Source organism: Pyrus communis, chromosome 6 (assembly GCF_963583255.1).
Source record: "Pyrus communis chromosome 6, drPyrComm1.1, whole genome shotgun sequence".
In the NCBI taxonomy this organism is placed as follows: Eukaryota; Viridiplantae; Streptophyta; class Magnoliopsida; order Rosales; family Rosaceae; genus Pyrus; species Pyrus communis.
The window spans coordinates 24,455,187-24,470,974 of record NC_084808.1 but is presented as its reverse complement, the minus strand read 5'-3'; the positions used below and the strand labels follow the sequence as shown (position 1 = coordinate 24,470,974).

Here is a 15,788-nt window from a genome sequence, read left to right as displayed (position 1 = left end):
GAAATCAAAACAATTGATCCGATTTATCACAGATATAGACACAACAACACACCCACTGGCTACTAGATAGTAGTAGATATTACAAATTAGTCATGCATCTTCTTCTTGGTGGCCCCTTTTTCATCCACATTTGGAATTTCGGTTGGAAAGGGATCTAGAGAGGATCCCTTCCTCCTAATCCACCAAATCAGTAGATACGTGGTATTGAAATTTGATCTAATGACTGAAGTTATTATAACTTTTAAAGTGAACTCCTATTTGTAACCGTTTGATTAAATTTTAATGACACAGATCCACTGATTTAGTGGATTATGAGGAAGGGATCCGGATCCCTTTCCATTTCGGTTCCTTTTGTCTCTCTCATCATCCTGCATAATTTTGGTCCAATCTCATCCAACCACAAGATGCAAAAAAAAATTCATGGGCCATTGCCTTTTTCTTTTAGTTTGACTCACGTTCTGTTTAACGCGCGTGTGAATAGATTCTTTTTTACAGTGTATAGTTCAACTTTGGTGAATGAAATTCAATTTAGATGCTCACACTTGTCGTTGTGTGAGAGTGCGGGACGTGAAATAAAAAGAAGTAGGTGTGGATTACGAAAAACAAAAATACAACAACAATCAAACTTTATCTCACTAAGGTCGGATATATGAAATCCTAGAAATTATTGCGCATGGTTTTGCGTCAAGTATTTCATTAATTCCAAGTACTTCATATCTTTTGTTATAATCTCTTTTAAAGTCTTCACAGGTATTCCTCTATCCCTTATACACTGGTCTCCATCTCTTAGTCACAAAAGATGAAAAAGAGAAAAAGAAAAGAACACAGTTTAGAATTGCTTGCTTTTCTTCAATCAATCACCATAAGACACCTAGTTTTATAAAATTTCATCAAATCTGTCGGCTGATTAACAAAATACAAGCGTCTGTCAGTTAGCAAGCAGAATAATCCCAAAACTTTCATCGACCAGTCAGTGATTCTTTACCGTACGCAGCTTCTAACTTTCATGTTGTTCCATTGCTGCAGAAAAGCTTTTGGTTGTAGTTGTTGGGTTCTGAATGTCATCTTGCCAAATAACAAATCAGAATTTCTGTTGGACCGGGTTCGAATATCCCAGTGGTCCTCAATCATCCTTGTCTGCAAATAATTTTCTAGTTGTCCCTATTCCAAAAACGAAACGCATTTCATAGTTCAGACCATTTCTGAATATAGTGATAATAACGGGCAAGGCTCTCGGATTGGTTAATCCTTAATCGCTTAGATTTAAGTATTTAGTATCAATAAATAAGATCAAAGTCGAAAAAATAAAGAGTGGAAGTGCGGTTTTTTCAATGCGTCAATGTCTTAGAAAAAACGACAACGCATTCTGCATAGAGAATTTCTGGTTCAAAAACTTTGACGGGTGTAGTCGGAAATCATTGTTTATAATAATCATCTGCAGTGATCAGTTTTATAACTATAATTCGTCTACATAGTAATATTCTCTGCAACTGCCCCTTAAACCTCCCTCCAAGATTCCTTTACATTGCTAGAGAGCACTCTACAAGCTCATTAACCCTGTTCTGTATACTGTCAAACAGTTATTTAGTTATGTGCATATAGGGAGCCAAATCAGAGCTCCGTGTGCACAATATCCGCCCTAGTGAGTTCTGCGAGCTCAGCTTCAGCAGTCTGATCGGTGATTGTAGAGTCTTTGTCATGGGAATTCAGACAATCTGCTGAGGGATGCACAATGCCATACCCGAAGCCTTGCGCAGAGTTGCAGTATGTTTCCACTTGGCCGTCCTCCCTCTCCAAGTTGACGTCAGTCAGGACTATGTTGCTGCATGGAACTGTGTCACTGCAGGCAAATTTCATGGCCTTCGCACTCGTTGTGGTTCCAGAAATGTTCATGTACATGACTTGGGTTATTTCCACCGCTGATGTCTGAAATGTAAGGACAAAGAAAAGCAACACAATCACAATTAACAGAAATTTGACGGGGTGTTGGTTATGATTGATTTAAGTGAAGAGTTCGGGAGTTTATAATATGATCAGAGTCAAATGGCTGAGAACTCAGAGGTCAAGGAAAGAAGAAATTAAGAGCATTACCAGATTTTGACAAGGTTTGGGGGAATCGCAGTAAAACTGATCTATGATGATCGGATTTGATACATTTTCCATCCTTACATTCTGAAAACGGACACCACGTACATAACCAGAACCACCCTATATACCCAAATGCATAAAAGCGAATGTTACCATAGGGGATCCATCTATAACCCGAAAAATAAAATAAAGAAATCCAATTAATAGATTAAAAACCTGCCAAGTCTTAATCCTGAGGCCATTGGTCGTCTCCCTGAGGTATGCCGTATCCAAGACCACTTTTGTGACCATGTCAGTGGAGTTGCCCTTCCCAAGACTTCCGATGCTAAGTAACAGAATTTCGTGCCAATAAAGGTAATGAGAATAACAATTTTCAGTTTCATTTACTTATATTTTAAACGATGAAAGACTAATCCGAGCCTGCTTTGTATCTCTTTTGGGAGGACATGACTACGTGAGACACAAACTGTAGCATTAGTCTGCAACAAAAGTAGATGATACCTGATTCCATGTCCTGGTCCGCAAAAGATTCTCTTCATCTTAATTCCGGAGGTACCACTGACAATTGAGACGCAATCATCCCCTTAATCAACGGGAAATACAATGTGTCATGTGATTGAGCGCCTTTCAAGTGTAATCTATTGTTTCTTTCGTACCCAATCAAATATTATTTTATGATATTCTTTCTTCATATAACCAATTTGATTTCGTTACCATTCCAGTTCCTGCTTTTGAGTTATGAAAAGTGATATGAGAAATGATATTGAAGAAAGTTTGAGAACCTGTTCCAATTTTGCAGTCTTGGAGAACCACATTAGTAGATGCTGTGATATGGATTCCATCAGTGTTGGGACTGTCTCCTGGAGCCGAGATTAATACTGCATCAACTCGCACCCCGTCACAATGAGAGATGACAAAATTCATCTGTTGGGCGTTCTTGATGGTGATGCCTTTGACCTTTATAGCTGAGCTTTTATCAATAGTAAATGCCTGCAAATAAAAACCCAACTTAAATTCTATCCAGTGATCATCCTGATCCATGTCATTTAAATAAAATTCATTTTTGGATCGGAGGGAAAAGTACATACTGTTGGTGCCCCTCTGCAAGGCTGTGGAAAAAAAAGAGGAAACAGGGATAAATCAATATGAAATTGTAAATGGTCTGGATTTAAGTATTTGGATACAGTAGAAATGATAATATGCGAAGATTTACATTTGTCTTGTTCTTTTTGCAGGATGCGGCCCACCATTTACTGCCTGAGCCGTCAATAACGCCATCCCCTTGGAAAAGGACTCCAGTCAATTTAGTGAAATCAAGCCATGTTCGTGAAAATCTCGGATCCCAGTTATTAGGCTCATCTGGAGCTACTATAGTTCCTTCAATCTGTGCATCAGTCGTACCATTTACAAACATGAACATTTCATATTTTCATACCATTGCAAAGAGGTATAAAGACATGGAATATAAAGAGTTATCATTGATGATTAGAACGAAGATGGATTATAAGGATCTAACTTTACTAAAATCAAGAAAGGTTTTACCTGGATGATTAGGTTATCCGCGCATGGCCCTTGAAATTTTGTAGCATTCACTAGATACTGGTGCTCTTGGGGTACCAAGAAAACTGCATTTGTTGTATTGCAAGCGATACCCCAGGCTTTCTGGAAAGCCTAAGAATAATGGCATTGTAAAAGGATTAAATGTCAACAATTATGGCAAACAGTTCGGGTAAATGATTTTTCGTGGTTAAAATTGGCAAAGTTCAGACATGCTAGAGCTGTGAAGCGTCATGTCCTTTTTCCAATAAATTAACTGCTGATCACAATATGTTGTATAATATTCATTCAGTTTATTGGTCTCAAAAGTTGAGTATCAATATTTTGGCAAAACTAGTATTTAAAAGTGGGTCTAATTGTTCAAGAAATGAGGCGCATTTGAATGACAAAAAAAAGTGACCAAATATACAACTTTGTATGCTCACCTGAGTATCATCAGAAACTCCATCTCCAACTGCACCAAAGCTATCCACGTTAACAAGAATCTTGCAACCTCGTTCACTTTTCCATGTCGGAATGTCGAAAACACCCAGCTCGCTGTCTTCTTCTATGTGAAAACTTTCAAGCTCATGAAGCATGCAACTGTTGTCAGACACCACGTTTCCTGCAACTCCAAACACTGCTATCAGCATACCAAAACCGAAAACCGCAGAGAATTTATCCATGCTTGTCTTTTTTTTGCAAGATTGATCGATTCGTATAACTTCAATGAACAATGGGTTTACCATTTATACGTACAGATTAGTTTAAGAATTGCAAAGGGTTTTCTGGGATAAAATGGCTTGGCTTGGAAGTAGATGAAGATGTTACATTTTCTACAAGCCCACACTTAAAGCAAGGGAAAATCTTTGTTGCTTGCTTTACTCTAAAATTAGTGAACAAAAATGCACCAGTAATAGGGGTTTCAGTGTGAGGCATCTGTGTCAGGATAAAGGGAAAGTCTATATATCAGCAAGGTGCAACACTTTCTGGAAAAATCGAATTTTAAGGATTTTTAAGGACAATTTGAATATTTAAAAATTGAAATAAAATGATTGGATGTACAGTTGCAGTGCCGTACAACAAAATCTAAAATGTTTTTCTTGTAAGATAAGCAAAAGAAAAGGTCAACGAATTAGTTAGACCAAAAATAGAAAAACATAATAGTAACAGACTAACAGTAACTCTATTGAGAAGATGTAAACCTCGTAAGCAGGGGCCAGCTAGGTGAAAATTTAGCTGAAAGTATCATGCGGTGGAAAGAATTCCAGTGAGACTGCTTGATTAGGACAACTCTCACACAAAGTGGGATCGCGTGGGACCGAGTGGAGTCAAGTGGGATTAAAATACAAGGGATCCCGTGTTTCTGTGAGAGGTGGTCAACGGAACCCCTACCTAAGATTTTCTCCATACAGTGTAACAGTGGGGTCAATGAAGAATCCGATCAGGTGGTTTCATCATTTCAAAATGTTAGCAGTGATGATGACTGTTTACCTCGAACCAAACCGTGACCCATCTCCCATTTCACTTTTCTTGCAATTGCAATTTCCCTGATTTGCATTGCAGTGTCACACTCTCCAATTTCAGAATAAAATTTTGAAGCTAGCAACCAAATCTCTGGATCTTCGACATCAAACTCCAATAATAAAGTTTTTACAGTTCGTCTTCCGACTGTTTCGTTATTGTGTACCGTACAACTTGGCAATAATGAGCTCCACATCACAGTCCCCATTAACCAGTGCCTGCTGCAGCAACTCTTCAGCTTCCTCTAGCAAACCCGCCCGGCCTAAGAGATCAACCATACACGAAAAATGCTTTCTGTCCGGAGAAATATCATATAGTTTTTTCATTGAATCAAACACAAATCTTGCTTCTTTGACCAGTCCTCAATGGTCGCACCCACTTAACACACCCAAGATTGTCCCTTTATCAGGTGTGAGACCCTTTGTGATCATTTCTTGAAGCAAATCAAGACCTTCACTTCCCCTTCCATTCCAGGCATATCCATGGATTATCGATGTGAAACAAACGACATTTGGTAAAGGAAGTTGTTCGAAAACTTTCCGAGAAAGCTTGACATGGCCACATCTTGCATATGCATCGATTAGTGAACACAAAACCGCAATATCAGATTCAAAACCTGATTTTATTGCACAACAGTGTTACCTATTTGCAGCTTCCCAAACTTGCCAAATCAGAAATAGATAAGGCTTTCAGGGTCGTGGATAGAGTACTTCATCAAGGCCAATTCCCTCATCAACCATCATAACAAACATTTCCACCACGTCCACAATAACACCACAATGCAACAAAGAGGTCATCAAAGAATTACAAAACTCCAGCGTTTGCTCATGAACGATTTCATAAATAGACACTGAACTTTCAATGTCACCGCATTTCCCGTACATGTCTATTAGAGCAGACTGAACATAAACATTCCCACCGTGACCAAAACCCAACTTCACAACATAAGAGTGCATCTGCTTTCCAAGTTCAAAATTCTCAGTCCTACTAGCTAAATTCAAAAACCCTACAAACAAAGTTAACAAACCGATCGATGGCCTCTTCTCCCAAAACTGCATCTCAGCAAATAACTCGAGCGCATCTAGTGGTAAACCATTTTCGGTGTAGACCTTCTTCGGAATAGCTTCAAATGCTTCTGTTGCATCAATCAAGCTCCCACAAGCACAGTATAAATCCACCAGAGCATTGGCAACGAATGTTTTCGATTCCACCCATCCGTCCCTAACAATGCGGCAATGTAGCTGCTTTCCTGCTTCCAAAAGCCTCCCACTACAACATCCGCGGATCAAATAACAATAAGTAAGGGCACTTGGATCCACACCATCCAATTCCATCCTGGAAAACACACCACATAGCTCATCCACCTGACACAACACACAAAACCCACGTAACAACACGTTCCAAACAGCTAAGTTTCGGTCCAGCAACTCATCAAACAGCTTCAAAGCTACATTGTCTAGTCCCATATGGAAATAAAGATCAACAAGTGAACTCCCTACATACAAATTCAAGCCGAACCCTAGTGAGACAACCCTGCAATGAACTTGCATTCCTTCTCTACAAAACCCTGCGTCATTATAAACACCCAAAACCGACGAGAACGTCGACGCACTTTCTCTAACTCCTTGTGAAACCATTTCAGCGTACAAGTGAAAAGCCTGTTCCGGAAACCCAAGTCGCTCGTGCCCAGAATAAGCATGTTATAGGTAACAACATCGTATACAGGCATTTCATCGAACAGTTTGACAGCATTGTTCAAGTCCCCGGATTTTATCAAGCCGTCGATTTTCTGGTTGTTGGATTAAACTAGGTCGCGAACACTGGGTTCAAAGTACGAGTCTGAACGCAGTGATGACGAGGCTGACGAAGCTGTGGATACGTTAACGTTTGGCGCAAACGTTGTTTTGAAACGTACGGAAGACAGTGACCTAGTAATCCGCATTGGCCATCCGGCTCTCGGAAGTGAAATTGACAACATTCGAATGTATTAATCTCGATGAATTATTGACCGATTGGCTTTTTAACTAAAATTATTCATCAGATTTGCACAACTCCTCATTTTAATCTATGATATTTAAAATCAATAAAAGTGTTCATCAGATTTCATCATCAATCATTTTAGTAATTTTATGAAAAATATTCATTAAATAAGATTAAATGACAAAACTACCGTCATTTTTTTTCAAATCATTTCGGCCTATTGTTTGTTAAATTGAGAGTATTTTTATCATTTTAATCCTTATTTAAGATAATTTTTCGCAGAAAGACCAAAATGATTGATGGTGGGAAATCTCAATGATCACTTCTATTGATTTTAAATCTCAGGAACCAAAATGAGGAGTTATGCAAATCTCAGAGACTATTTTTATCTAAAAAGCCTTAACCAATTTCATTACCCTCCTTGTCGTTCTGGTGTCATTTTTTATGTGATGTTCTAAACAAATACAATGCTAAGTGAAATTGACAATATTCTAAATTACTCTTAATCAATATCTTAAATTGTTATAACTAAAGGTGAAATTGACAATATTCTAAACTACTCTTCGTTAGTATTCTAAACTGTTATAACGAAAAGTGTAATTGACGATATTCTAAAATACCATGACAAAGAGGCAAAATTTAAAAATTGAATATAAAAAAGAACATAGTTCAAACCGACTACCTCACATCTGCAAAAAATACATTGACCTAACAAACTTGATAACAAGCTCGCAGAACACATTTTTAATACATTTTATTTAAAAATTTTTTTACTAATATTAAGAGGAGGAGGAACGATTAGAACTATACATAATTTGGAAAAATGGAGAGTTTTCAACTGAGACATATCAGTATAAACTCAATATCATACCCACTAGAATATTAGATCTCGTGAATACCTTTGCTTTGCTTGCAAATTGTGCTTTATTTATTTGATTCCTACAAGAGAAACTTTGCTTGCAATATGCAAATGAACAGCCATGAAACATTTGGAAAAAAGAGTACGTAGAAAAAAAGTGAGCAAATCTTCGAACCGTCACAAGACATGGACGACGAACATTATTTTACATCGACGACGACACCTCCCGGACAATAGGAAACCCATTTTCCTCACCATAAGCAAACAGCAATCAAGTTCATACAAGTATTACACAATTATAATGATATTGACACCATTGATTTACATTTAGCAGCAAAAGGCCAAAAACACAACAAGCTTTCAGATCAATAACATTAACATGTAGCTGCAATCGCCTCCAAAAGGGAGGCCACAAAGCGCATCTGAGTTTCTTCATTGATTCTGGAAAAGAGAGGAACGTGGACGAATAAAGATTTGTGGCCCTTTTCTTCTGCAAAACGGAGGGAATGATAGTAGACATAATTGCACACAAAGCGCCCGGCATCATCTGATGTTGCCACATCATATCCCTTCTTCTTCAATATCTTAAGGATTGCCTCAGTCGAGCAACATGTCTTCAATAACCAAATGGTGGAAAAGTTAGCGCACACGGACACGTGAGACAGAAGGGGGACGAGAGGACTACATGAGCATGATAAAAAGTTTCTTGGATGACGACACATTATGCCAAGTCCAGTATTAGTGATTCAATCAAAACCTAAACGAAGATGGACAATTAATTTGTTTATATACAGCAAAACTTCCTATGCAGCAGTTCCCCTTTCAGTTTCAATTAGAATTAGTAGAATCAGTCACGAGGGTTCATCCACAAGTCATCTACCAATTTATTGATTTGGGAAACTAAGCACACCAATACGTGACATTATCATTACATTCCACGTAAATCAATGTCAAACCCTGCAACATCGAAGGCTTGAAGCCTTTCCCTCGGTTGCTTATATAAGAAAACGCAAAAATTCTGCAAAATGTTAATTCAGCACAAAGTGAAACTATACATTGAACTCCAACCCTAAGTATTTGATGCCCGACTCTGACAGCATATCGAAATTCTACAAAAGATAAATTGTGTTTTATGAATAATAAATATAGTATTGCAAATAGATTGTACAAATACCTCTCTCACTCGAGAAGTTCCTCCATCCTCAGGGACTATTGGTTGTTGCTGGAAGAAGAGCAATAAAAGAAAACTAAGTTCAACAAATTCAAGATAATAGGAACCCTGGTAAAGTAAAATACGGAAACACCACTAAAATAGGAAGAATCAGACTCACCTGAGGTTGCCATCCTAACTCATCTGGACAGCGGAAAGTGGCTTCATTTACTGCTTGCCGCTCAATAGCAAACTTTACAGCCCCACTATTTACCCCCAAGTGAAGCTGAAGAAGCAACGAAATTAAAATGATAATAACAACATACAGAGGACTGCTGCTAACTTAAGTTTCTGCATAAAAATGTGTATTGGAATCTGTTCACACAAATTCATGAAAACATTTATCTGCAAAGCAACAAAACCTGACAAGAAGCCTCCAGTGAGGCACAAAAAGTTTATGGCAAGTTAGGAATCAAGATATCAATGTTAGCCTTAATCTTGGGCTAACAAAATGTAATTCACGGCAGATGAATGGGGTTAGACCATGATAGTGTAATGATGAACTGAAGCAAAAGTGTGCACTGTGTGTTTAACAAAAGCAACTAAACAATCAGAGATCAAAATGTCTTGTCGGTCCTCTCCTCACAGTAGTAAACAAGGGTAGCAAGATGAACTCATGAAGCATAAGGGGACCATCTAAGTCAATAGATGCATAAATTTTATACTGCCAGTTAATTCCTCACATGCCAAAAAGGAAACCAATGCGGTGACAGAGTCCAAACATTCCCAAAGAAAATAACTTTTCCAGATTTAGAACAATACTATCTAACTACCCAAAACAATGTGGATGCTTTTTTCATTTCTAGCAATTCAAACCCCGAAAACGAAACTAAATTTTGCAATCCTAAAGGAGACACTCACCCATACGACTTGTTCATTGCTCTTAGAATCGGTTGCTGAAATCCCCGATTCCATGGCCTTGTAAAGAGCAGCGCGCGCACCGTCTCCTGCTGTTTCAAGAACATCACAGCTGCCAAGTTTAAGACCAACAGGCAACCCTCTCTTCTCAACAAACACCCTCAGATTGCTAACTATAGTCTCTGTGGGATTCTCAGCAACCCCCTGGAACTTCTTGAACCCGCTCACATGAACAACCACACTCTTTGGTCCTTCTGATCCCATTTCCTCACTCTGCACCCGAATACAATTCCCAATCTTCAATAAACTCCGCTGTCAAAACACAAAATTCAAAATTTTCAAAACCCCAACCTTCGTTTTCGATAAAGGTACACTCTTTTTGGTCAAATAAGGCATCCCATCAAAGATTATGAGATAATCAGGCTAGTTTACTAGTAATTTAAGCATCAAACACCATTTTTTTTTACTTGAATATAACGAAAAATGCGTGCTTTTACAGCCAAAAATGGGAATTAAGCCTTGGAATTATCAGTTGACCGATTAGAATTTCATTACAAAAAACAGAGAAAATTCCAGAATTTGAAAGACAAAGGGACTAAAGAAATATATATTCAGAGTCGGATGAAAGCAAACCTTGGAAATTCAGGACGGAGCTCTCGAGTCCGTGGAGAGTTTGGAGAAGGAAAATGCCGTCCGCAAACTGAAGAAAGCAAAAGCCGGTTTTGGCTTCTGCGTCTTTCTTCGGCCTTTAAGCTTTAACTTTGCTTGCTGGAGGCTAATTAAATAGCCATTTGTTGGTTAGTCTATTACGAAAATGCCATGGTAGTCTTCCTCATCCCCCGTATAATAGTGCCTACAGGGCGGTGGGACAGGTCATATACTTTAATTACATCAAATGATACTTGGGTCCATATAAGTGTTCTGCCATGAACCCATTATTTAATTTACATCAAACAACACATGTATTAATAAACCTAACCAAATCGACCACTCTGCAAGCCCATAGTATCGTAAAAATTCGGTCAAGCCATTCACACGCAAACAAAGCTTTCATGTCCATGAGCTATAGCTGCACGTAGACACCTGAAGGTGTCAATTTACGTGTAGATTGATCTAAAGATGTCACGTATCGAACTTGTAATTGTGTGTTTTTTAAATACTTAGCGATTATCGTGTAATTGATGAATTTTTTATGTTAAACAGAGGTGAAGCCATGAATGGATTAGGATGGTCCCAACCCATCCTGATATTTCTTTTTACTCATAAAAGCTTGGTATTATGCTTATGATTTTCAAAGTTTTTCCAAAAGATCAGGCCACAATTTGACCTTTTAACTTAATTTCATCCATCAGGATTGCTTGTGAGCTTTAAGAATGACTCCAGTTTGAGACCAATGGAAGGAAAGAAGAAAAAAAATGAAAGGTTTGAAGTTTAAATCTGAGAAAGAAGATGATGAAAACGACACAAATCAGACTCTAACAACAATGATCGCGGTTGTCACATAAAGATGACATATGCTTTTTTTTTTTTTGCAAGCACTTAAGCCCTTTGTCACATAAAGATGTTGTGGGAGGATAAAATCTGGTTTCGACTCATGGGCCACTCCCAATCATCCAAGGGGAAAGTGTTGTGCAAGGTAAAAAGCCCACAAGAAATATACGGACGCAAGGGAACGTGCTTAGATAACTACCCCACTACGGAGGAGAAGTGGGAGAGGGCGACAGGTCGTGGCATTTGTTCCCAAAGCATGCAGTCATATGATAGATGACCACTGAAGAAGTGGGAAATGAGGATTGGGCGTGGTGCTTGATCCTCAAGCATGCAATCCTATAAATAGGGAGAGGAGCCAAAGGACAAGGTACGTAATCAGAACCTGAGAAAATCCAGAGAATAGAAAATCAATCGACTGACTTGAGCGTTGGAGTATCTCTTGCAGGTACCACCCGGGCAAGCTACAAAAAAAGACTATTCGGGGGCATCTCTAGCGAAAGATTTGGCGAACGTGAGAATTGCGGTCAATGAATCTGTGGAGGCAATTCTTCTTGTGAGAAATCTCTCTCCAACAGTTGGCGCCGTCTATGGGAAAAAAACAAAATCGAGCTACAAACATGATTGGATCCGCACAAGAAGTTCAGAATCCCTCCGAAGATGCAGGGACTCGATCGGTACATACGAGGTCTCAATCCCAAGGTAGTGAACCCATTCTTGCCATGGAACAATTTAGAAGGCTAATAAGGGAATTACGTGAAACAAAAAAAAACAACCAAGGAGGCATTGAAGAAGACTGAAGCAAGAAACGCAGTGGAAAATGTGGCCGGCACCAAGAGACAATGTGCAGAAGAGAAAGATAAGGAGGGCAGCTCTAGTAGCGCGCCATCTAGCAACTGTATTAAGGTGACAAACAATCATGGCGAAGAAGATCACATGGGGAAAGGATCGAAAAAGTAAAAGATGTTGATTTGCGGGAACAAATTGAGAAGATTGTGAAGGGATACAAGCTACAAACCCCGGCAAAACTTGCTTTAGAAGCGGCCAGAGGAATCTGCAAATCACCATTCATGGAAGACATCCTAAAAGCTAAAAAACCCGCCAAGTTCACCCAACTAAAGTTCAGGTTGTTTGAAGGCACGATTGATCCTGTTGAGCATATTTACCACTTCCAACAGCAGATGGCGCTCAAAGGAGACGACGAGGCCTTCTATGCAAGTTGTTCCCCTCAAGTCTTTCGGGATCATCTTTAACTTGGTTTAGACAACTAAAACTGAGGTCTATCGGAAGTTTTACGGAGCTATGTGAGGCATTCATATCTCCATATGTTTGCAATCGGAGGCCAAGAAAAGATGTTACGATCTTGTTCAGCACTAAACAAAATGTTGGCGAAAGCCTCAAAAGCTATGTGACTAGGTTCACGGAAGAAATGTCCACCCTAGAAGAATGTGATTCTCACACTGCGTCTTTGGCATTCCTAGAAGGGGTGTTGCCCGGAACAAAGATGCGTAGGTCGTTAATCGAAATTCCACCATTAGACATAAGGGAGGTGATGGCTCGGGCTGATGGAATCATCAGACTAGAGGAAGAGGAACTTATCCAATCAAAGCAGGCCACTGCCACTATTGCTGCATCTCCAGTGGGCACTACTGTGCCTATCTTGAAACCCACGACTTAGTCGAGGAACAAAGAGAAATCGTTGCACTACGACTTGCGAACTACCAGAACCAAGTTGCTGCTTACTTCAACAAGCAGGTCAAGTTGAAAAGATTCAGGGTAGGAGAATGGGTATTAAGAAAGGTCATTGAAAACACAAAAGATTTGAATGCAGGGAAGCTTGGACGCATATGGGAATGACCATACGAGGTGACCGAAGCCTTCGGAAAGAGAGCTTATAAACTCAGGCACGTTGAAACAGGTCAGTATGTGCCGCGCCCATATAATGCAATTCATTTGAGAAAGTACCACATTTAGCTTTTCATATTTATGTTTTCTGTATTTAAATTTTTGTTTCCAGCAATGTTGAAGGGTAAATCCCTTTTTGTCTTCCTTGCATGTCGAAGGGTGTATCCTTGGATGTATGTTAACATCTCCCTATTGTTTGATAAATAAAGTTGCATTTCATTCAAACCTTAAACCAAGGGATGAGGATCGAATCAAGATCGAAAACATAAGATCGAGTGGGGAAAGAAAACCCAAGATCGGATGGCCAGAGACCCAATCAAGATCGAGAATCTAAGATCGAGTGGGAAAAGAAAACCCAAGATCAAATGGGCAAAGACCCATCCAAGATCGAAAATCTGCGATTGAATAGGTAAAAAAAAAAAAAAAAAAAACCAAGATCAGAAGTCTAAGATCGAGTGGGAAAAGAAAACCCAAGATCGAATGGGCAAAGACCCATCCAAGATCGAAAATCTGAGATTGAATAGGCAAAAAAAAAAAAAAAAAAACGATGAAGACAAATATGGTCTCTCTAATGCACGACTGCTAGTGGTACCGACTAAACTCTCTTTTTTATAAATATATTTACAAAGAGAGAGAGTGAGAGAAGCAAGTGTGTCGGTGTGTGTGTACATATATTGATATATGTATATATAGGCATGCAGATTAGATGTGCCGACTAGGTGTGCAGCCTAGCATTGTGGATTATATGTGTGAGCAGGAAACATACATGGTAAATATATATATATATATATGTGTGTGTGTGTGTGTGTGTAAATCAAAAGTGCATGTAGGTGTGCAGACAAGATGGGATAGAGATCTATATAATAAATATGATATGGGTGTCAGTCCACTTTCGTAACGTTAGTCATTGTTCGTAAGTTCTCGTTCGTAAATCATGTCAAAGTGTCAATCCTTGCTCGTAAATCCTCGTTCGAAAATCATACTGGGAATATCTTATTCGTAACGAAACGAATGCTTAGGTACATATATGTGTAGCCTGTCAGAAAACCTACTCAGTTAAATTTCGTCAGTTCGTAAGATGTCAGTCCACTTTCGTAACGTGTCAGTCCTCGTTCGTAAGTTCTCGTTTGTAAATCATGTCAACATGTCAGTTCTTGCTTGTAAATCCTCGTTTGAAAATCATAGTGGGAAGATCTTATTCGTAACGAAGCTAAGGCTTAGGTACATATATGTATAGCCTGTCAGACAACCTACTCAGTTAAATTTCGTCAGGTCGGACGAGACGGAAACAAAAACGACATCGAGTGTTTCGTCGTGTGATTGCGGTGGACTTTATATCGGAGAAGCTCAGAGCAAACAGACGACAAGTCATTGAAGTGAAGCAATTTGAGAAGAAGAAATGGGGAAGATTCCGGTGAAGATGAGAGCAGTGGTGTACGCGCTGTCGCCGTTTCAGCAGAAGGTGATGCCCGGCCTCTGGAAGGATTTCACCGGCAAGATCCACCACAAGGTCTCCGAGAACTGGCTCAGCGCCACCCTCCTCCTCACTCCTCTCGTCGCCACCTACTCGTAAGTCTTCGATCTAAAAAATTAGGGTTAGGGTTTTCCGATTATGTTTCTAAATTAGTAATTGATGGCATTAGTGCTCAATTGGTAACGGTTTTTGAAGTGGGTCGCAAGTATTTTTGGTGAATTGTTGAAATTTATGGTCAAAATGTTGGATTTGGGACTGATCTAATTTGGGGAATGTGAAGATTTTGGTGGATTAGTAGATGATTTGGGTTTTGATTTGGTGGGATTTGCAGGTATGTACAGTATTACCAGGAGCAGGAGAAGTTGGAACACAGGTACTGAAGATTGGCTTTGATTTGAGATGACAAGATTGGGAAGTTTTCTTGTTAGCTGCAATGATAAACTTTGTTCTCTGATTGCAATTACACTAGTTGTAATTTGAATGTTTGTATTGAATTAAATGACAGTGACCCTGAAATGAAGAAGGGTTTTGAGTTTTATTTTTCTGGAAACAAGTTTGTAATTTGAAGTTGGTATGCAAATTCAAGCTGCATAATAATTTGAGATTGCAGTATCTGTTTCATTTATCTACATTTAAATGTGCAACTCCATTCTGCTTATTACCGAAACCAAATCCTCGCACCATTCGATATAGGTGCAGGATTGATGCTGGTGCTTGGTCCTCTGCTAGTAGATTGTAACCTCTTGATGAGGACGACTTGTAAGGTTATTTTTCTCTCTCCATTTGGCATAAATAGTGGACCGGGATATCACGTGGCGCTGAACTTGTTTCATACAAGTTGCTCTGCTCTCCTTGATGAGAGTGAG

At 39.1% G+C, this 15,788-nt stretch overlaps 4 protein-coding genes across 4 annotated transcripts; 1 reads left to right on the top strand and 3 right to left on the bottom strand.

The window, feature by feature from the left end:
* Nucleotides 1-1,524: 1,524 nt before the first annotated feature.
* On the bottom strand, nt 1,525-4,310 carry LOC137736740 (probable polygalacturonase At1g80170). The gene is made up of 9 exons (XM_068475987.1): nt 4,071-4,310; nt 3,631-3,759; nt 3,302-3,472; nt 3,177-3,197; nt 2,871-3,078; nt 2,590-2,671; nt 2,305-2,413; nt 2,092-2,208; nt 1,525-1,926 (listed from the first exon to the last, which is right to left on the bottom strand). Exons 1-9 carry the CDS (start codon nt 4,308-4,310, stop codon nt 1,612-1,614), a joined length of 1,392 nt encoding a protein of 463 aa, XP_068332088.1. The 3' UTR covers nt 1,525-1,611.
* Nucleotides 4,311-5,837: 1,527 nt separating this feature from the next.
* Nucleotides 5,838-6,785, bottom strand: LOC137736285 (pentatricopeptide repeat-containing protein At5g27110). Its single transcript, XM_068475580.1, has one exon. The coding sequence runs from the start codon at nt 6,783-6,785 to the stop codon at nt 5,838-5,840; it is 948 nt and encodes a 315-aa protein (XP_068331681.1).
* Nucleotides 6,786-8,038: 1,253 nt separating this feature from the next.
* Nucleotides 8,039-10,839, bottom strand: LOC137736741 (uncharacterized). The gene is made up of 5 exons (XM_068475989.1): nt 10,689-10,839; nt 10,059-10,367; nt 9,319-9,423; nt 9,162-9,209; nt 8,039-8,601 (listed from the first exon to the last, which is right to left on the bottom strand). The coding sequence occupies exons 2-5, from the start codon at nt 10,317-10,319 to the stop codon at nt 8,362-8,364; spliced, it is 654 nt and encodes a 217-aa protein (XP_068332090.1). The 5' UTR covers nt 10,320-10,367; nt 10,689-10,839; the 3' UTR covers nt 8,039-8,361.
* Nucleotides 10,840-14,750: 3,911 nt separating this feature from the next.
* Nucleotides 14,751-15,531, top strand: LOC137736739 (cytochrome b-c1 complex subunit 8-like). Its single transcript, XM_068475986.1, has 2 exons — nt 14,751-15,017; nt 15,254-15,531. The coding sequence occupies exons 1-2, from the start codon at nt 14,848-14,850 to the stop codon at nt 15,300-15,302; spliced, it is 219 nt and encodes a 72-aa protein (XP_068332087.1). The 5' UTR covers nt 14,751-14,847; the 3' UTR covers nt 15,303-15,531.
* Nucleotides 15,532-15,788: the final 257 nt, after the last annotated feature.